This window comes from Centruroides vittatus, unplaced genomic scaffold (assembly GCF_030686945.1).
Source record: "Centruroides vittatus isolate TY-2023 unplaced genomic scaffold, ASM3068694v2 contig_884, whole genome shotgun sequence".
Lineage (NCBI taxonomy): Eukaryota > Metazoa > Arthropoda > Arachnida > Scorpiones > Buthidae > Centruroides > Centruroides vittatus.
The window spans coordinates 743,394-766,955 of record NW_027122576.1 but is presented as its reverse complement, the minus strand read 5'-3'; the positions used below and the strand labels follow the sequence as shown (position 1 = coordinate 766,955).

General features: G+C 33.6%; 1 protein-coding gene across 1 annotated transcript; it reads right to left on the bottom strand.

Moving 5' to 3' along the window:
- Window positions 1-232: 232 nt before the first annotated feature.
- Window positions 233-14,032, bottom strand: LOC136983633 (3-hydroxyanthranilate 3,4-dioxygenase-like). The gene is made up of 9 exons (XM_067280432.1): window positions 13,762-14,032; window positions 13,245-13,326; window positions 13,083-13,166; window positions 12,906-13,012; window positions 12,692-12,825; window positions 12,458-12,606; window positions 2,001-2,069; window positions 1,828-1,910; window positions 233-1,019 (listed from the first exon to the last, which is right to left on the bottom strand). The coding sequence occupies exons 1-9, from the start codon at window positions 13,842-13,844 to the stop codon at window positions 959-961; spliced, it is 852 nt and encodes a 283-aa protein (XP_067136533.1). The 5' UTR covers window positions 13,845-14,032; the 3' UTR covers window positions 233-958.
- Between the last annotated feature and the right edge of the window lie 9,530 nt (window positions 14,033-23,562).

Sequence of the window (23,562 nt, the reverse complement as noted above, 5' to 3'; positions counted from 1 at the left end):
TACGCTTAGTTTCTTTCGTTAAGATATTATCTATGACATCTCTCGTTAGGTATAAGGTAATTTATTTAGAATATACCCTTTTTTTTACAGGATTGCGATTATAGTAAAACAACAATAATAATAATATTTGTTATAGAAAAGTATTCGAAATTTTACTACTATAATACAATTAGGTTCTCTAATGCGATTTACATTTCGTATCTGCCAGTTACAATATAAAGAACACAGACGATACTGTGACATCATTTATTCAAATTAAAAATTTTTGAATTAAAATTCTTCCTAGAAATTTAAAAGTACATATGCATTTTTTACAAATTTTATAACTTATACTATTCAAACTTTAAAAATACCGTATAAAATTTTACTTAAAATCACTAACCACCAATATAAAAAAATTTTAAAAAGTACGTTATAAGCAATTAAAGGTCATAACAATTCTTACAGTACAATACATAATACAATTCTAAATCCACACCCCGTACAACATCTTCCAATTTACTTATACTTCCGATAGTATTGTGAATATATCTTGCGACCATATTGAGAGCAACGAATTTAACATTGTTTTGAAAACATTTTTATATTTAATATATTATTTTTATATTTTCTAAATAAAAATGTTTTATTTACTTATTAAAAATCTTGTTTTGGACGTATTAATGCAGATTTGAATCCAACTAAAAAATGAATTTTATATGATATAAGGCCTAAAACTATTTTAATATTCAACTTTTACTAAGTCTATATTTTAAATAATTTTTGTAATATAAAAAATAATAAATTGTAGAATCTTTTTATTTATTTTGTAAAATATATTTTAAAAATCTTTAATTACACAATATTTCGTTTTATATTTACGTTTAAAATCGTATAAAAATCCATTATGAAATTGTTCGTCAGTTATTTTCTGGTATTTTAATATTTATTTCTTATCAGAAAAATCATCAAAGGAATTCTAAACTGGAAAAGTTGTTATAGATAAAGCAAAAGAGGAATCTTCCATCTGCATTCTCCATCTAGAAAATAAAGTATATAGTATCAAAATATCAAATTTAATACGATCAGTGGTGATATTCGAAATATTTAACGAAGGGTTCGCTAGCAGAAAATTTTTCTCCGACAATCACCGACAAACGAAATGGAAGTTTTGGCTAGAAATAAATACAATACCTTTTCTTGCGATATATCTAATAATCAGTGGCGTATTTGGAACGTAACGAGCCCTGGGCGAAGACCAGGTAACAGTAGTATATTAGTGCTGTCGACCCCTTTTTTTTTTTTTTTTTTAGGCAGAGAAATTTTTCACCCCGAATGGCACTGCTGATAATAGACAGATGTCATCATCTCTCGAAATACAATATCCTTTTTATTTCGCTGTCCATAGTCCGACACGTGTTCCACAGCCATCTTGTATTATCTCACGCGTGAGATTGTGGGATCTCTCTTATGACTAGATCTAGATTCAAGAACTCTCTTGAATCGATCGCGATTAAACCTCGTTTCGGTCGAGATTGAAACGGTCGAAAGAGATTGCACCAAGACATAGTCCCCGACCTTGCTCACAATCTAGATTGAAATGCTCGGTGCGAACGGGGTATAAGGCTCTAGTTTAGTAGTATTACAGAGTATAATACGTATATTTTAATATATATAAATAAAAAAAAAACAAGACCACTGAGAAATGTTCCGTGTGTTTAACAAGGTTCGGGAAACTGAAAATTTTAACAACGGGTACGGCCGAACCTGTGCGAACCCGCTGAATATCACCACTGAATACGATAATATATATTATACGAGCGAGTTAAAAGACATCATTTAACTAACCTTTGTCCGGTTTTAATTAAGATAATGCAGTTATTTTCAAGAACGTAACCATTTTCGTCGATAGAAATATTCGACTTTCCTTCCTACATTCGAGAAGAAACAAAACATTATAATCACCTTTATTTATTCGTTTTAAATAAACCGAAAAAAGTTAATAATTATTTCTTCTTTACCAATTGCCAAGTAACCGTGTCTGCATTTTTATAACATCCGGAATGACTTCCTTTGCCATATACGATCACCTACAGCCAATAAAAAAACGTACATTTTAGTCTTTTCTATCCTTTGGAGTGATGGAATACGGCAACGCAATACGCGGGCGATTTGCTAAAGGGGAAGAGTGCCACCCGGCTGAAATTTCGATGGGAAAATGGCCCTTATTTAGGTTTTAAGCCCACTTAGCAATCAGCGGAATACAGGGGGATGCGATCTCGTCTCAATGGCAAGTTTTCCGCTTTGGCAGTCGTTTCACAATCGTGTAAAATCGCTCGATTCAATTTTCGGGATCCAGAAGAATCAAAAGGACCTAACTCAAAAATTTTAAATATTTGAATAATTTTAGGTACTTTTTATTAACACGCGCAAGACGATCGTATTGAGCACTGGTTCCCAAACTTCATCAGTCCGCGGCGCACTTACAGGTTTAGTATTTTGACCCGGCGTCCTTATCAAAATATGTGAATAATGACAAAAATCAGGCGCAAAAATGAAAAGAACTGTTAAGATAAACCTCACAATGTGAAGATCACATTTATTAAAATTGAATCACCATCAAATTGAAGAACCATCAAACTAAAATATGAAAATACAAACAAAAATGTAATGGTGAAAACCTTCAACGACAAGTAAGTTAACGTGATGGGTAAGCTTGCTGATCGTCACACATTTTTTCAAAACGCGGAATAAGATTTGACATTGCCACTCTCATTTCTCGCTCAACATCGATTTTTGAGCGATATTTGCTTTTTATTACAGCTAGAGCTGAAAGTCCGGCTTCGCATAAATACGTTGTCGCAAAGGGAATGAGAATCCTTACAGCTTTTGAACTCACAGTTGGATATTCATTTTTGATTGATATCCAAAACTCCACTAAATCGGAAGAAGCAAATTTTGTTTTCAGGCTGTTGTCGCAAGAGAGTTCTATTAGACTCTCTTCTTCTTGCGAAGTGAATTCTGGTGGAGCTTGAGCACGGAAAGGATCTTGGATCCACGCAAATTTTTCGACATTGTCTTCCTCAAAGTGTTTTGCAAACCAGTCACTGAACTTTGAGAGGTGTTCCTTGAAAAGGGACAGCAAGTCTTGTGAAACAACGACTTTATTACAGACCACGTATTTGTGCAATTCAGGGAAACAATGTTGACCGCCATCCTCATTGACTTTCCTTATCCAGAACTGCAGTTTTTTCCTAAACGCCGCAACCTCCTCCAAAAGCAGCGCCGGATAAAGGGGTGAACAAGCCGGGCGACTGCCCGGGGCGCCAAAGTTTGAGGGGCGCCGATATAAAAATAAGATATTTTTTTACATTCATTATTTTTTTAGATTTTATAAATTAAAATTGATCATTTTTCATGAGACATCAATTTTTTTAGCAAGCAATAAATTGTTTTTTCTTTAATAATACGAAATAAAGATCACAACGCTAATTATTTTATTATTGTCAACAGATATAAATAATATTACAATTATTCAAAGAAAACTTTTTGTATAGTCAAAATTCATAATAACTCAAAAAAAGATTAATAGACAAAAACAAAAATTTACTAATTAAAATAATGAAACCTAAGAATTTTTATGGCTTTTATCACACAACATTGATGCAGACAAATGCTTTTTAATCTCTAAAAAGTTTATTTTTATTTATTTTGAAAAGATAATTTGTAATCAGTATCACGTATCACAACAATCTACTCAAAAAATGGACGAGATCAAATTTATAAATTACAAATATCAACAAAATTATGAATAGTCAAAGTGATACTGGCGCCTGTCATACGCCTTAATGGTTAAATAACTTTGTCTTTCTGTAAACTTTGCATTAACAACACTTGCCGTGCTTTAAATAAATAAATTTTTTATACAGTTCTTTATTGTGTAATTTTGATTTTTTGCCTTTTTTTACTTTTTTTTTAATTTGCAGTAAATTTGTATATTCTTGTATGAAAGGGCGCCAAATTTTGTTTTGCCCGGGGCGCTCAAAACCCTAGAATCGGCCCTGTCCAAAAGTTTCAAAATGTGCATGTTATACCTTGCAGAGACAGATTGAAGGCATTCAGCTTGTCAAATATATCGCACAGATATGCTAGTTTCAGCAAAAAGTCGGGTTCGGCAAAGTACCTGGAGTTTTCATGACCTCCCTCTTGTAAAAAAGTGTGAATTTCTTGACGTAGCTCGAATGCACGGGATAAGACGTTGCCACGTGAAAGCCATCGTGAACTGCAGTAGTATAGCAGTGACGCATGTTCAGCTCCCATGTCCATGCAAAGCTTTTTGAAAAATCTGGATTTTAGTGGCCAAGTTTTTATGTAGTTTATTAAATTCAATTGAGAGCTCATCGACTTTGATGTGCTTCTCTATGGATGATGATGCAATGGGTCCGCATAGCATGCGGTGCTTTGCTGAGAATAAGCGCCTGCAACCCTCCATAGCGATCAGACATTGATCGAAGCTCCATCAGTACATATACCGATGGACTTTTCCCAATCCAAATCATTTTCGGTTATAAACTTGTCAAGTATCTCAAATAAGTCTCGAGCCTTTGCGCTTCCAATGATGCTTTTGCAGAACAGGAGATCTTCAAAGGAAGTGTACATAACAAATCAGGTGTGCGTCTTTGTTACTGTCAGTAGCCTCATCAAGTTGCAGACCAAATTCCCTGCCTTTCATTTTCTCTATTAATTGGTCATTGAGATCCAGAGCTATATGATGGATTCTTAGAGTAATAGTGTTGTTTGACAAAGGTGAACTTGAAATTAATTTTCCCGTCGATTCTCCCAGCATAATATTAATCATGTCAAGAGCAGCCGGTACAATAAACTCTTCTGTGATGGACTGAGGTTTTTTGCACTTCGCCACTCTGTATGCGACCTTAAAAGATGCTAGCAGTCCGTTTCTTGGTATTGAGGCTTGTTTAGTAAACACACTTTTTCCCTTTTGTAAATCTTGCAACTTACTACTAAAGAATTTGCGAGATTTTTCAACCATGTTAGAGTGATTGGTCTCGAGAGTCGAGACGTCGCTCTAGCTTACTTGGGAGCATACACTCGGGCTCTAGAACTTTTAAACAGAGCACACATTGCGGTCTCTCTTCATTGTTTTCTTGAGTAGAAGTAAACAACGAAGAGAGACTGCAAAATTGAACTAGTTATCATCGTATTTACGATATTTCAGTTTCTTTGCTATCCCACCACTTGTCGATGCTTGATCACTCTCACTTGAACTTTCGACTTGCTTATTTAATAAAAATCTTTTCATTTTCCCACGACAGCCTATATACACCCATACAGTATAAACACAAATATCTATCAAGACCATCATAACATAAATAGCAATTCATACTAATACATTCTGGAATTGGCTGATGAGGAGTTTTTGTACCATGCATTCTGCTAAAAATTTCATTGTGGTTAATTAACGGCTAATTTTTGTAAAAATTTAATCTATTTTGCTCCAGTCAGTCCCCGATGTGATAAGCCCTCCAATTTATTATAGCCATATTTATTAGGCTAATTAATTTAATCGTAATAATAGGTTGTTAGAGACTTGCGCAACACAAAACCATAGTGACAAAAGAAAAAATTTAATGGTAATTATAAATATAACTTAACTTAAAATGTGACTAAATATAAAATTACATTCATCTTTATATTAACGCAGTTATGTTATGAGTAACGTGACCATTTATTTTTTGATTCAAAACGGGACATTGGTTTATTTAGGTTAGTTAACAGGTAGTCAATAAAAAAAAACACTTTTTAAAAGTTATTTATTCAGAAAAAGTCAGTTAGCTTAAAAGTTACGAATTAAAAAATATATATACCCGAAACGTTTAGTTATATTTATATTTATCAGAGGAACAAATTTGCTTTAATATAGCTGGTGATGATTTTAAGTAAGAATGAAACTCTTGGCACGTTTTTTTATATTCACCATAATTATCAACATCGCCTTTAGAACTGAAATTTGTAACTGGGTCTTCTCAGATGGCCACAATTTGTTCATCATAGAAAATACTCTTTCTACTGGAGCATTTTTAGCAGGCAAACATAAAATATATTCAATTAAAATAGAAAAGTTTTCATGCTGAAGATTGTTGGCTTGAAAGTGTTTGAATACTTCCACTCAACGAGTTTCCATGGAAACATTTAGATTATTCGATTCGGTTACTTTCTGCGATGTAATGTAGTTACAAATTAACGAAAATTCGTCAAAAACTTCTGCATCTTTATTACAGTCAATATATTCCTTTTCAATTAATACATCCAGAAATTTTTGAACGTCTTCCCATGCGGGGACCTTTTTTAAATCTGCCCAATAAAATATTTCCATTTCTTTGGTAAGAAAGCAAGTCCACTGCTCCAGATATTCACGGCTTGTTTGATAAAATTCTGTAGCCGCCCTTTTCACAAACTCTTCATCTATGTCAGTAACATTATCTTTCGATTTCACTATTAATTGACGGACCATAAATGAAAGAAACTGATTGGTCTGTTTCTGAGTCAAATTGTCTTTTAGTTGATTGATTTCTTTTGCAGCTTCAATTGCCAATACAGTCTGACTTTCCAGTTTCAATACAGCTTGATGAAAACTTGCTGACAGAGCGTGTGAAAAATAAAGCCACAATTCGGATGTGGGATCTTCAAAAAGGTTTTTAGTAACAGGGGACATTTTTCAATACTCAAAAAGTAGTTTTTTAATGGCTGATACATTTTTAAAACCCTTTCCAAGGCAGACATAAGAGCAAGCCATCTAGTTTTGCTATAGCCGAGCATTTGTTGATATTCCGTTTCAGTTTCGGCGCAAAACTGCTTTAGAGCTTCAACTCGAATCGTGTAAATATAAAAAAATGAATATATCTTCACAATAATGCTTTCGTAATCTAAGGGTAGCCTGTCTGCAGCAGATTTTATTGCATTGTGAATTACATGGGCTCCACATCCAATACCTATCAATGGCTTTTTCAGTGATGATTGCAATTTCGTTAACACATTGTTAGTTCCTCGCCTAGCCGCACCTCCGAAATTGACGTTGGCATTGTCTCCGCAAAATGCCACGACTTTTGCTGTCAAATTATTATCTGTCAACACTTGATTTAAATAATCGACAATGATGTCAGAAGTCTCACCTGGTTGGTCTTGGAGATCTAAAATTTTTACTTGCACACCTACGTAAGGTTGAAAAAAGCGCACTAGAATAGGGTATATTTTCTTGTTACCGTAGTTTGAAGCGTCGTTTAGTATTGTAATACAATTGAACTTATCAAGATCATTTTTTAATTCTTTCATTGCTGTAGGCGTCAAAACATTTACTACAATAGCTTCTGATTTCGTACGCGCGCATGTCAATTTGGGATCAAAACATGATTGAATTAATTTCGACGCACAATCATTAGAGCGAAAACTGTGGTTTTCTTGAATCGTGTGATAAGCTCAGACGCCTTCTGACGCGGCGATATCCAAATCCTTTAAAGTTGGTGCGTCCGATTTCTTGAATAAGGTTAACATCGAAGAACTCGAATCGGCGGTACCATCGGCATTTTTATGTTTTTCAGACTTTAAATGCTGTTCAATATCACTGGCACCACCATGGGAAACGCTAAATTCTGTACGACACTTTTTACATCTGACATCTGAGGGAGTATTTATTTGCTTGATAAACGAATATTTTGCTTGTAAGTTAACATTGAACGTACACTTGCGTTTCGGCATTTTAACTTATGATTCCAAAACAAAAGAAGTTTAAGTTATTTACTAGGTACACGAGCATCAAACAACAACAAAACAAATATCGAGAAGTGGGCGAACGAAAAATCTGCCAAACAATTAGTCAACAAAGCGCGAGCGATGACGTCTTCGCCACTTTCGGCTATCGTCGCGTCAACCGACGACGCGGTTTGCTCTCGCGCACCGATCGCGTCTGGCCGCCGGCGCGACGGCCGTCCGGCCGGCTCGACTACTCAAATTTTCGCGCGGTTTCAGAAAACGGGACAATTTTGCGTCCCAGAGTTCATTTCGGGGACACCGGGACTCGTAACTCTAAAAAGGGACAGTCCCGTTCAAAACGGGACGTCTGGTCACGTTAGTTATAAGTAATGGAAAGTCTCACATGAAGACACGTACCTTTCCTACAAGCAAAATTAAATCATTACGAACGGCTTTTGATAAAATGTCACGATGAATAAATCCGCTTGACAAATAATTTACTATGTCTTCATGTTCTATAGTTGGCCACGTGGTTAAATCGTTGGATGAAAAATCCGTTTGTTTCATTTCGTATGGATCACATCCAATAAAATAAGTTTTTTATTTATATTTTATCAAATCATTACCTTTCAAATCGGCTGCAAAGCCTGGTAAAATTCCTTTCTTTCATGAACGTTGACATAATAAAGTGACCAAGCAAGGTAACGTGAAACCAGCAACTAATATGGCGGATGATTGTTTTGTTGGGCGGAGCGATGACGTTATATCATTTGACTGCACCCCTCTATACGAAAATATAAAGCGACACACTGAAACAAAGCTGGCGCTCCTCTGGTAGCGGGCGTCTTAAAACCGTTTACTTTTCTTCTCAGATGTTTACGAAGAGTAAACATCTGAGAAGAAAAGTAAACGGTTATTTCGATTGTTATTTAGGAACTGAACTGGTTCGCCGAAGTGGTGCCGTATTTATACTAGCCGCCCCACCTACTTAGAACTTTCGCGGTACTTCGACAATGTCCGATAGAGTGCTATATAAGTCTTCTAGAAGGTTCTACAAGCTACGGGAACGATCTAGTCTAGTTAGAAAGTTCGATTAGCTTCGAAGCTCTCGCAGCGCCCGTTTACTCTTTACGGTGCCCCGGGGCGCGCGCGGCGCACACTTAGTTCCCTAAGTGTGCGCCGCGTATTGAGGATGATCCGACAAACCATACATTTGCCATCAAAAATTATATTAGAAACGTTTTGAAGCTCACGAACGAATAAATTTTAAAATTTTTTGGTTCCAATGGGGAGGGCTGAAGTCCCTGTAGCCCCCTCGATCGCCCCTGCGGATCCCAAAACGTTCCAGCCAATCGGACAACAGTAAAATCGTAAAGCATTCTGGTAAGACGGCTTCTAATAATAAAAGGGGTTTTGCTATCGATTTTAACTTATTAGTCACCGTCGGTGTTCCTTATGTTATAGTCTATATATGTGTGTGAAAATATGTATAGTAATTTTATAAATTGTTTTAATTATAAGTAAGGCCATATATATAAATGTTAACAATAAATTTACGGCATTTATTTATCTCGATATTTTCTCCTCTTCTTTGTAGAAGTCCATACTTCTATATTCTTCATAAATATCATCTACATCTACTGTTTTATCATTAACCAAATGTGATTTGATTGTCGTAAGATCTCTTAAATGATCTATTCGTAGATTGTTTTGATTTTACGCGTTAATTGAATCCATAGTGTAAAATTCCTCGCTCTCATTTCGCACTCGATGCTCGAAATTTTTCCGTCATATCGCAGATAACGGCAAAATTAAATTTGTAAATAGGAAATTTAAAGCGTAAGGGAAAGTCATAAGTGATCCGGTTTTTAATTCCCAATATTCTTTTGATATTTTAACAATAACATCACTTTCGTTATATGTAATTTTACATACAGTATAATAATAATAATAATAATAATAATAATAATAATAATTTAATATTAAATTGTCATATTATTTAAAAAGTTTTTTCACCCCAAAGGAAAACTTTCCTCATTATACAACGAGTCATCACCAGACTGGGTGCCAACATTATACATGGGGTACGAGAGTGGCCACAAGCCAACCAGGGCCGGATTTACCAATCTAGGGGCCCTGGGCACAAATTCGGTGGGGGTCCCCCGTTAAGAGTAGGCAAATTTGATGATTTAGAAAATTTACACAAAATACTGTACTTTCAATTAGATTTGAACTATTAAGTTGTAAATTTCATTTAAAAATAAGGTTATTGTAAACATACATATATTTTATTGTGTAAAACTAATTATTTTAATTTAACTGAAAAATACCTATGTAAAATTTTTTCCCGAAATTTTCCGATGTTTCATAGGTTTTTTCCCGGGTTTGGTTTTCTCTGCTTGTTGCCCTCATGATTAGGCCACACGCCTAATGTGGCCTAATCATGAGGGCAACAGAATCATGCCGCGGTAATAGAAAAAAAATTATGTTTAAACATAATTTTTTTTAGTTTTGTGGGGGCCCCTATTTTGTGGGGGCCCTGGGCACAGGCCCCAAATGCCCTTATGTAAATCCGGCCCTGAAGCCAACTGCAAATCAGGAGCGTTATGAAAGAGCACGTAATCGCAAGAGGCAACGAGTTGCCTTAGAAGCTGAAACTTTCACGGCAACTGAAGCTTGTTCCCAACCATCTACTGTTAAAGATGCAACTGCATAAGTGGAAGAAGCAGAGCCTTTAAAATCTAATGCATGGGTACGAAGTACATCTTTAGTTGAAACTGTCACTTGCCAGACTGAAAGGATAAGGATAAGGGTTTAGAAAGCTTGCAACATGAGTGTACAAACTTAAAAATCGAAGTTTTATTATTGTTATTAAAAAAAAAAACATGTTTTTAATGAAGAGTTTTTTGAGGGTGGTGGCAACAAGGTTCATTTTTTTACTAGACTTAGCAATTTTAAATTGCTTTCATTGATGCTGAACCTTTATTGCAAACAGATTGATCCAAATTCCAGAAAATTAACTCCTTTTCAAGAGATGACAGTATGTTTGATGAGACTTGGCTTAAATTTAAGTTTCGAAGATTTGGCTTACAGATTTAATATTTGAAAGGCCACAACTCTTGATCTACAACACTGACAAGCTTGCCAGCTTGTCAGTGTTGTAGATCAAGCTGGCACATCTGACAAGCTGGCTTCGTATAGATTACCTTGACATAATTAAATTTTCTCTTCCTATAAAACTGCATCTCGTCCTGTTAGACTGCTAGAATAGCTCGCAAGAAAAGAATCTTTTTTAACTTTATCCATGATAATAGAACTGCGGTATTTTTATAAGTTTAAACCGTAAAAAGGCCGTCGAACAGCAAGCTAAGGGTCGAGTTATAAACTCCGTAACGTAACCGTATCCGTAGCTGTAAGCGTATCCCTATAGCGTGGGTATAAACTCTGTATCGTATTCCGTAAGAAAAATTGGATCGATCAAACTTTTGCGGTAGGGATACTGAGAATTGACCAACTGCGCATGCGCTAGGTCGCCGCAGTCGATATACAATCGGAAGTTGTGCCGGAAGCAGCCGACAAAACTTTGACAAATTGGTTAAAACGTAACTTTTGCCCGAAAATGCCGCTTCTGAATAATATAAAACCTATTAAGATAAGAATTATTTTGGTCATAAAAAATTTGAAAAATAATAAAATGAGTAAATAATTATAGTGTTAGATCTGGCCAGATAAGTACCGATGATTTTGCGCATGCTCACGATGGACTGCTTCGTAAACGGTAAAAAAGTTTGTTACCGATCACAAAAATGGCGAAGGGACGGAGCAAACGTGTGTTTTATCACGTGACATGCGACCTCGAAACCTCTCTATTGTTAATATTAAATATTTCAGAACATTAAAAAAATGTATTAAAACAAATTTTAATTGTAATAATCATACAACTGCTGTTCTATAAAAGTAGTCATATTTATCAAACTAATTTTGTAATATATGAATTTCGTTCAAAAGAAATTTTATGTGATTTTATTTTATTGAAAATTCAAAGCATAATATAAGTAAAATACTGTATGTACAGTACGAGCACCACCACACTTTATTTTAAATTCAAAGTTTAAAACTATTTCTGTCCAGAGATAATAAAAATTAATCATAATTAATTAATTACACCACTGATTAACAATTGAAGAAAATATAAACCACTAACTAATGGAGTTAACATGAGAATTTATCAAAACCTTAAAATTCCAGCAGATAAAGATTTTGATTTGCCGCATGGGTGGAGAAAAATATTCTAATGTAGTATTGTATTGCCCATCTTTTCTTACAATTCCAGCGGAAAATGTGTCCTAGGAAGAAACTAGGAAGTCCTAGTGTTGCTTGTTTTAGTAATCTACAAGCTAAGAAAGAGGATAAATTCCAAACACCTGGACGATTTATTGTTTATTCGTTTTTAAAAAATTGTAATGTTAAGTGTTGTGTTCTATAATTATTTTCGCTGTTTTAAAGTTGGTACATTATTTAATTTTCTATTTAAAATTGGTATTTTAAGCGCCATTTATCTGTATTTGTTTCTTCTGTGTTATTCAAAAATTAATTATATAAATATTTCTGTTACGTAAATATATTGAAATGATAAATTAGTATTTTATGAACTTAACATTTATATTCGCGAATGAAAAGATTCTTTAAAATATAATTAAATATAGTCTACCTTGAATTTACAATCTCCTTCAAACACTTCTTTTTTCCCTCTTGTTTCGATCTCGTCTCTGTTCTTTTCTATCCACGATTTTAACGAAAAGGGATCATTGAGGACTCTTTGTTTGTCTTCAATGTAAGGCGGATTGTCGGTAATTGTACCTTTTTAAGTACAATTTATATTCTATTTTAATATTTATAAATAAAAATAAGAGTTGATGAAATATAAAATAAAGAGAATTATCACCAGGAATTGGTTTTCCAGTTCGACGTTGTTCGGATTTCATAAATTCCTCTGTAACGGATGTTATCTGTTTTGAGAAACTATTCAAGTGGAACCACTTTTCGTACAAAGTTTCTGTATAATTCTCCGTGTAGTATCTGATAACAACGAAAAATTATTTAATTATTAAACGTAATACCGTAATTTATGTTTAAGTTTTTTCAATATACTGTAATACCTGAGGCAGTCCATCTCGTCATCTTGTCTTTTTCGTTCTATCACGAATCCTACCGTATCTTTAAATCTTTGGGGAGAATGTAATATTCTCTTTGGAAGTAGAAAAACCTAAAAGTAAATATATTTTAGTTTTTAAGCACACGAAAATGTAATTTAAATCTTCATATATATATTTTACTTCGCCTTCTCTGATGTCTATAGTCTTCGGCTTGCCATTTTCTATTACTTTCAATTGCATATCACCTTTTATTTGATAGAAAAACTATACAAAAAATAAGTCAAATTATTCATTTTATTTGTGAAAACAATCAACCGATAACGTTATCGGTAGATTTTTTACCTCGTCTCCTTCTTCCAGATGATAATCCTCACGAGCATTTGGACCACCAACAAAGAATGCTATTAATTGTCCTTCAGCAAACCTGTTTAATTCGTAATATATTATCAACTTAAAATTTATAATTTGTAAATAAGATTATCTAGAACTTAATTAAACAGTTTCGGGCTTTAATAAACTATTAACATAATTTATTTTAATAAAAAAATTCTTCAAAAATGAAACTACTGCAATCTTCAGCTGCACAGAAGGCTTCAGTTGGTTACTCCAGTGTTAAAAATAAAACTTATTTTTTAAAATTATAAATATAATCTACATATTAATAATAAATAAAACGAAAATTTATATTTTACGCTATTGTTTATACGATTTTAATAAAATTAAATATAGTAACAGGTTTAACTTCTCGTAAGATTAAGTTAAAGTAACGTATTACGATAACAATAAGCAATAACAAGTTACGTACGACGTAACGTTTAAAAAATAAACAAGTATAATAGGAAACACACAAATAATTTACATAGTTTTAACACAGACGGGAGGGTGGAAGTATTTTCGATTTTCCTCCAACCAACTTTCCACGTCGTGCACTATCTTATTCATTTTGTTCGATAATCCGTTTGGTAAACGTAATGTTAGACCGTCAACTTAAACTTGTATATCAGCCACGTGACTGTTACATCATTTCAGTTGCTAGTCGCATACTCTTCCTGAAAATCAAGGAGAACAACATTTCCAACGAAATTATATCTGTTGCCAGATGACTGGCAATTATTTTCCTTCTTACTCAATAACATGTTCTATTGGATCGAAATAGCATCTACGCGTACAAGCCTTATCTAATTGTTTAACACTCGTACGATATTATATCGTTTCTTGATAAGTTCATTGCTTTATCTCGGTTTTTCTCCAGACGATAAACTAGGTTAAACGGTAATTTGATCGCGTTCTGTGCTGTTTCTATCGTTAAAAAGAAAAAAGAAAAATTACGATAATCGGAGCACGTATTCCTTCCTTCAGTCTTGTGAGACGAGATTTTATTCAAATTCTACTACATAAAAATTGTTAAACAATATTTTAAAAGGAAAGCGTCCATTAAGTATTAAGTAAACAGTATATGATCGTTTATCTAATTATCAGCTTACTGTTTGCAGTTTAATTGATAATAATCATGATCTTTAACGTTATATTATGATAAATTATTTAAATAAATTTAAAAAATACAGTAATGAAGATGCAAAATTATGGTTTTTTTTTGGTACGAAAAAATGTCAAATTTAATTGGATTATATTAAAGTGAAACGCCAGCTTGTTTCCACAAACTGATTAAAATTTAATTGTGTATTTTTATCACAACTTCATTATTATTATAATTACATTTAATGTTGCAATCCGGGTTTTTTCAATTTTATAGGTCGGCACGATTATTAATTTCGTTAAAAATATTCAAATATTCATTTCCCATTCTTATTTATTTAAATTAAATTACGATTTTGTCATTCTGTTTATCCCTCTGCTAAAAATTAGGTTATTCTGTACCGAAGTGGAAATTTTTGTATATCGTTTCTACGTTGTTAAATTGATCTCAATACTGTAAGTACCACACCTTCACTTCTGTAAACAAAGGTGTGGCACGTATGGTAATTAAAACATATTTTCTATTTGTTTTTTTTTTTTTACCGCCAATTCCGGTAAATTATTATTGATAGATCTAGTCTTTGATAATTGCTGTTAGGTTTATCACATGAGAGAAATACGAGGGTCATTTGGCTTGTACTGCAGACACAAGACCCCAAAATTACGCAGTACAAAGCTTCAATCAACCCATAGCCCTTAATTATACTAAGGAATACACGGCACTGGACCCTGAACGTTACATTATTTTATTAGTTACGTGTATTACGTACAAATCAGTGACATAAACAGTGCTGTTTTCTGTGAAACTCCTTTCCCGGCTGTTATAACATAACACAAGTAATCGTGTTAAATTTGATACTCCAGGTTTTTTTTTTTTTTTTTTTTTTGCAAATCTCGATGTTTTGAGACCTTTTAACACAAAAAGTAAAAAAGAAAAAAAACCAGGAAACGATTTCGTATAATATCTTAGAATGGGGTAAATTATAAGGAACAAAATTTGGCGTGGTAAACTTTATATAAGAGCAACGGCGTAGCTAGGCCCCGTGCGAAACCAGATTTGTGGACCCTGAAAAAAAAAAATTTTCGGCAAAGGTGTCCTTTTTCCGTAATGCTAATCGGGAACGTCCAAACATAAACAAGTAATTTTTCCTGTACATTTCGGGTTTTGAATTTATTTATTCCGTTTTGTGCGAGGTAAAACGAATAATATTAGGATACATTTACATTTTAAAAACTTACTTTACGAGCTTTCTGACTAGCAAAATCAGAAGTAACAGAATCGAAATCGATGGAATCAGTATCTTCACGTTTAACGGATAAAATGGCAAGGTTCGTCAATCTCAGGTTGCTTATTGTCGATCTCAGGTAGTTTTTAATTAGCTTCAGCTTGGAAAAGCTTTTCTCACAAGTTGCAACACTAACTCCGATCGTTAAAAAGATTCGGAGACCGATTTCAATATTCGGTACCGAATCGATCAATTTGTATCGATGAATAAAATTCAGAAGCTCCATTGGTCCATCTTGACAAACCATGTTAAGTTCCGAAGATAAAGCAACGAAGTTTTGAAGCCGTCTTCGTTCAAGAGCAAATTCTTTTTTGTCGATTTCTTCCGAAGCGTTTTCAAGGTCCACTTCCGAAACATGATCCAGCAAAATTGCGGGCGTTAAGAAGGCGTATTTCTTTCGTTTGATAAATGATACGTTAGTATTTTTTTGTTTTGTTTACATCTGCTCAGCAAAAATTTCTTCTGCTCAGAGAAGTATATATTCCGCTCATCTACGAAAAAAAATTATATATATATATATAATCTTATTTTTTCCTATAAAAATTAAAATAATTAATTATAAAGTTGAGCTTAAAATTGATTTTAAAACATACTTCCATACAAAATATTATCTTTTGTCGATGATTTAATGTATTTAATCGAAATATACGTAGCAATAATCATGTTGCAGACAGAGTGAGAAATAAGTAGACAACAATTCAACTCAGTGTGCATGCTCGCCTGCGCGGCACATAAATTCTCGTGCGCGGCAACAATTTGAGCAGTGCGCGGCCGCGCAGCCGTGCAGCTTAGAGTGAACATTGGTTTCAAGGCTCCGGGAAGCCTTGAAACGTAGAGAAGTGCAAAAACATTCGGGGTTCAAAAGAGTAAACATCTGGGATGGAAAAGTAATTTTTTGACTGATCGTCATTCTTTTCCTTTGTTATAAGCCTATACTGTATAACAGCCGAGAAAGTAATAATGACGACGATTCTGATTATTTTAATTAGTAAGTGCAATTTGATTGTGGGGCATTCCAAACATTTTGCAGTTGCAACAAGTGCACTATTCGCATATCAGGAAGGTCACAACTTGCCTAAATGCAAATTGATTTAATTCTAGAAAACCCGTTAGAACTTAATACTTCAAATGATTGAAGGATTTCTGAAGCAAAAGAAGAAAGAGAAGCGGTTGTGAATGACATATACGACAAAACTATCATTAAAACAAGTTAGAAATGACCAAAAAAGACTGGGACCTCTTAGGGAATTTGAAGAAAGTTCTGAAGCCGTTTAAACTTACTATAACATAAACAAATTCCGAAGAGAACCCTACTATATAAATATCATTTGTTACTCAATAACTTTTTAAAATTGGAAGAAAACTGAAAAAGCAAGTAGTTTTTAAAATACATTTTGAAATGATATGAAAATGGAATGTACATTGCTGTATCGCTCTTGCCTGTTTAACTGCTTTACTCGTATACTGGTGATCCAAATAACTGACAATACGAATCCGTATTGTTAAAAGTTGAAAAACAGGAAAGCCGGCAGGAAAGCTTCAAACCGCTACTGTATCACCAAAACAGAAAAGTTACATTGAACTGTTTCGAGAAAATACGCTGGATGCACTGAATTTAAGTGTGTTCTCTTCTCCTCGCTAATGAATATTTGAATATTTTTAACGAAATTAATAATTGTGCCGACCTATAATTGAAAAAACCCCGATTACAACATAAAATGTAATTATAATAATAATGAAGTTGTGATAAAATTACACAATTAAATTTTAATCAGTTTGTTGTAATCAGTCATGTTAATCAGTAATCAGTAACAAGCTGGCGTTTCACTTTAATATAATACAATTAAATTTGACAGTTTTTCGTACAAAAAAACCTATAATTTTGCATCTTCATTACTGTATTTTTTAAATTTATTTAAATAATCATAATATAACGTTAAAGATCATGATTATTATCAGATAAACTGCAAACAGTAAGCTGATAATCAGATAAACGATCATATACTGTTTACTTAATACTTAATAGACGCTTTCCTTTTAAAATATTGTTTAACAATTTTTATGTAGTAGAATTTGAATAAAATCTCGTCTCAAAGACTGAAGGAAGGAATACGTGCTCCGATTATCGTAATTTTTCTTTTTTCTTTTTAATGATAGAAACAGCACAGAACGCGATCAAATTACCGTTTAACCTAGTTTATCGTCTGGAGAAAAACCGAGATAAAGCAATGAACCTATCAAGAAACGATATAATATCGTACGAGTGTTAAACAATTAGATAAGGCTCGTATGCGTAAATGTTATTTCGATCCAATAGATATGTTATTGAGTAAAAAGGAAAATAATTGCCAGTCATCTGGCAACAGATATAATTTCGTTGGAAATGTTTTCCTTGATGTGTGCATTAATTGAAGTTTTTACGGTTTTTACTGGCTTATCAAACAAACGAATGCGAACGGGCCCTGACGCGCAATTAATTGATTGCCCCTGTAAGTCGGCTTCTTACAGAAACACAGTTTCCCTATCATCAAATGTCACGGCACGTCACTGATAGCGAGGTTGAGGCCGAAGTTTTAAACGCGAAAACGTGTACGTCGGACGTTCAGCGCCGCTTTCCTGTAAGCCTAGAAGTTTGACAATGGTGTTTGGAAAGTCTGTGGAATCATGCTCGACATTCCAAACGACGTAGTTCAGAATAAAAATACTTTCGAGTTCTTTTTATAATGTAATCGAATAAGTAAAAGCATAATTTACATAGAATGAAATAGGATTTTTATATCAGATCATAAGTAAGAATTCGAAAATAATTTTATAATTAATAATAATAATAATCAATATCCAAGAATATATTATTTATGGTTAAATACACTTAGCTATAGCATTAAATGGTATCAAGGATAATCTGGTACTATTCAATATCCGTTATACTAGATTACGATGCACCTTTTATTTGATAGAAAAACTATTAAAAACAGAAGTCAAATTATTCATTTTACTTGTGAAAACAATCAACCGATTACGTTATCGGTAGTTTTTTTTTTTACCTCGTCTCTTTCTTCCAGATGATAATCCTCACGAGCATTGGACCACTAACAAAGAATTCTACTAATTGTCCTCGTAATATATTATCAAGGAAGTATTCACTAAAATGCCGATTGTCGCAAATCTTTCGGCATCTGCACACTCCCTCATAAAAGTTGTGCAAGTTTACGCACAAGTACCAGTATCAAAGTTACAATAAAATTTGAAAATTAATTGAGAACTTTCCATGTAGATTGTTCCTATCTACTTCGACCAATAAAGTCATTGTTACCACACCCTAACAACTAGATAGGTCACATCGAGAAACTCGAGACGATGTTCATCGAGGTACCTAGCCTGGAGTTTGAGCAATAATATGTCACAAATGAAAGATTATAAGTGATTTATTGTTGCGTCGTCTGTGCACGGAATGTAGAACTTTGTTTTCTTGTCGAAAGTGTGAATTTGTCGCTCAAAAGTAAAGCCCTAAAACATTCAAATGAACAGAAATAACGTAATAAAAATAAAGAGTTTACGGTTTCCCTCATATCTCGTTTAAATGTCGTCTAAATTGTTCATAATATGAGAATTGTTGAAAATGATAAATAATTCAATAATAAATATAACTATTCTGACGGGTTTATCTATAGATTTATATACCCCGAGGCGGATTCAACGTTTTTTCCGGAATCCGACTCCCAAAATCTCACGCCGCCTGAACATATGAAAAGCTATAAAGTTATTTTAAAACGTCATCGTTAGGATTTGTACAAATTACAATTTACAGTTTGAGAATGGGAGAAGGGCAAAAATTTGAGAGTGCTTAAGTTTGAAAAACTGACTGAAGAGTAAACAAAACAAAAACGGAAATATATTAATTGCAAAAGACTAAACACTGAAACAAATTATATGAATGTATTTTCTATTCTGGAACAAGAGGAAAAGACTGAAAGTAAAGATCAAAGTTACGTCTATATTACACGTTAATGCGTCAACGTTGAATACTTCAAGTTCAGGTACAAGGCGACAAACACGTTCATGTTTCATTTTTTAAAATGAACTATCTCTCTTAGTAATAAATTAGTGGAGTCAAAAAAATGATATCACGTGTTAGAATTTTTGAATTTGGCTCTTTTTATTATTATTTTTTTATTTTTAGCAAAAAATTTAAAATTTGTAAGAAAACTCACCGAAATTATCAAGAGAATAAGTTGCTGAGGAAGAAGCTTACTACTTTGAAACCCTTATTTAAATATGAATAACTAATAAACGTAACATTCTTATTTCCAATTGTGTCCATAATAATTTTACATTATTGTTAAAAATTCTTAATTATACAACTCTAATCACCATATACAATGTGTCTATAGTTCTGTAATATTTCAACTTTATGTTATTTCAGTTCAAAACTTTTCCCTGAAAGGTGTTAGATAGATAACCAACACGACTCTGTTGTTAAAGGAAAAGTATGATGTACAGGGGCAAGCCACTACTAATTTGAGGTGGAGAGCATATATTTAAATACCTTAAAAATATAATTAAAAACTGAAGCCCGGCTTTGTGACGATGTCACGATAAATAATTGTTCGTTACTTTTATACATGAAACACTGAATTATCGAAATTTTTGTTATTTTTTTTTTTCTTTGGTTTTGAGTTTAGTTGAAAAGTTGGTGAAAATTTGAGTTAGAAGATTTTATCTAGACAGTAAAACTAAAAAGGAGCACAGGCTTTGCTGCTTTTGCACCATTTAAAGGGTTCTTACAATTTATTGAGCTAAGTGTAGCGCCATTTGTTATCAGACTTTGTTTACAAATTTTAATTTTCCTCGTGTTTTGCTAATTGTTAAAATTGTTTGTATATTGAATAAAAAGTGTGTTGTTATCGAGAATATATACTTATGGAAAATTTCAATTAGATTGGATTATGGGAAGAGGATCAAAATTCAATTACAAGAGTTTATCTTGTAAGGGATCGCGTCTCACCAACGAGTTGGTCACGTAGAGTTTTCCGGGTTTTCTTCACTTTAGTATTACTAAACAGGTTACTTCCCTGGAGGCATTTACCCTCTCTGCAGATCACCCAAGTGTCGTGTTGCCGTAATCGAATAAAACCAAACCAATCTGTGTTGATGTCGATGGATTTCCCATTTTGTAATTGACCCGAAGCTTCAAAACATGTTTCCATATTAACTGCTAAGTTACTTGTACATACATAATTTTGTTTAAATGCTCAACAGAGATAATGAATCAAAATTTATGCCCGAATAATCAGCGATAGCATTCAACACAAATAATTTCTCCAAATGATGATCTTTTGCTTCATTCTTTTGACAAGCATACAACAGGCTATTTGTGGAGAAATGTTATACGTGCATGTACAAATATTTTGTTCGATAATTATTGCAAGGTAAGAAACTATAATATAGAAATAAAATTACTCTTAAATGAAAAAAATTGTATTTCAAAATATTACTTTTTTATCCTGTCCCATTTAATTGCCTAAGTGAAGCCCAGGCTACTGGGGGTAACATTTGCACTTTCCTGTCCGATTTCTTAAAAAAAGTCTCACGTTAGATTTTGATGATTTTAGTGTTATATTTCTCGGTAAAATCTTGGCATGTGCATAAATTAAGTTTTGGAAAATATAATTAACTTTGAGAAAAGATATATTCAGTGTTGACTTTCGCCTCTTTAACACTTAAAAATGTCAAAATACATTTTAGGTATTAAGTGCTGTTTTTTGTAATATAAAGCCACACAGTTGCTTGATATTCTTCCACAGTTTGGCAAATTTCGGTTGAACTACGGAAAAGTTATCCGAGTTCTAAGAAAAAGGAACTAGATTTACCTCCCTCATTCTCACTAGATGGCGCCACGTTACCTAGCTCTTCGATCGCCTATAACGTATGTCCGGGCCAGTACCGATTTAACGAGCGACTCCAATTTATCCAAGATTTTTCCCACATAAATGAGTAAATGCTTTATTTATTTACTTTAGTTTAGTGTAATTTATTTTTTTTTCTTACACTTTTTTTATCTGTACTTTTCATCGTATTTTTTTCTTTTCTCAACAATAAATCACTTGTAATTTTTCATTTGTGACATATTATTGCTCAAACTGCTCGCCCAGGCTAACTACCTCGATGAACATCGTCTCGAGTTTCTCGGTGTGACCTATCTAGTTGTTAGGGTGTGGTAACAATGACTTTATTGGTCGAAGTAGATAGGAACAATCTACATGGAAAGTTCTCAATTAATTTTCAAATTTTATTGCAACTTTGATACTTGTACTTGTGCGTAAACTCGCACAACTTTTATGAGGGAGTGTGCAGATGCCGAAAAATTTGCAATACTCGGCATTTTAGTGAATACTTCCTTCTCCCTTTCGGTCGGGCGGTGATGAAAAATGAAAGATGAATAAAATTTAAAAAAAAAGAGCTTATTCAAAATTTAAAACATGTTTACAGTAATATTTTCGAGACACTCACCAACCTGTGTTTCCCAACCTGTGTGTCGTGGCACATAGGTTGGGAAACACTGGGTTAAGGTATCAGCCTACCGCTTTGGAAAACCCGAAAACGAATCCGGATACCTCATGAATTTTTTGGGGAATGGTCAGTCCGTAATATATGTCGGACTCGTCCCACACAAACTAGCTTTACAAAACAGCCTAACTATAATGGGATTAATAAAGGCTTTCTTACTGCACAAAGGACGGAAAAAATAAATCTAGTGCTTGACTATATTATGTTATGCATGATTGAAAAATTAAAAAAAAAACTTTAGTGAACACGTTATTGCACGAAATTAACATTCACAATGATTAATGTATAGAAGTATATAATATTTTCCAGACATGCAGTGCATTTGCACCAGGGTCTTTAGCCTACCTCGTGTTCAAAACAAATTTCAATTCGCAGAATACTAATATAACAAATTATTATGGGGCAGTTCTGAATTATCAGCTACTTTTTAGGGAGTGCCGGGTATTTTCGCTGTCACCGTGCAAAATTAGATCTAAAAAAAACAAAATAATCTTAGACATATAGAAAAATAAATACAGTACTTTCTTTAAAAATGATACAAACTTTTCTATTGGGTGGAAAATCTTCACATAGATTTTTATGGAAGTCTGTTCAGATATATGGGGCCCGTTCCTCGCCAGTTCGCCTTATTCCGGGCCTGACCGAACCTACGGTTGGCCTGGTAAAAGACTGTTTTTGCCATGTGGGTGCACAGGGCAAAATTTAAAAAAAAAGAAAAAGAAAAACAAATTCAAATATAAAATGAAAACAAGTTAAACGGCAAAACCGTATTTGGGACAAGACAACGTCTCTGAGACTCACTACTAAGCGCAATCACTTTGACGCTCAAGGCGGATCTCGTTCTCATTCTCCAATCTTTGGTATCGCTGATGAAATAATCGTGGCTATTGTATCGTCCGAAGTTATTTTTTTTATTTTGCACAAACAATACTGGATTGCGTCCTACCTTGTCTGTTGACCTCGACCACGTGTTCTGCGTCTTTTGTTCTGTCGGTAAAAATTAACTGAGAAATTGGTAATTTACTAAATTTGTATCGGCTACGCGATATTTACAATTGTGTCGAGATATAATCAGTGGCGGCCTCAGGGGGTGGCGAGCAGGGCAATCGCCCGGGGCCTCGCTTTTATAGGGGCGTAGCGCAACAACTCGAGTAGAAAAAAGTTGAAATTTAAAACTTTTTATTTTATCCTTAGCTATTAGTTATAAGCCGCAAACATCATTTTTAAATACCTGCGTATATCAATTATTATGCCTTTGTGTCCTTAATTATAGCTTAAATTTATCTTTGTATACTAAGTACATTTATCAATTAACAGGACTTATACTGGAA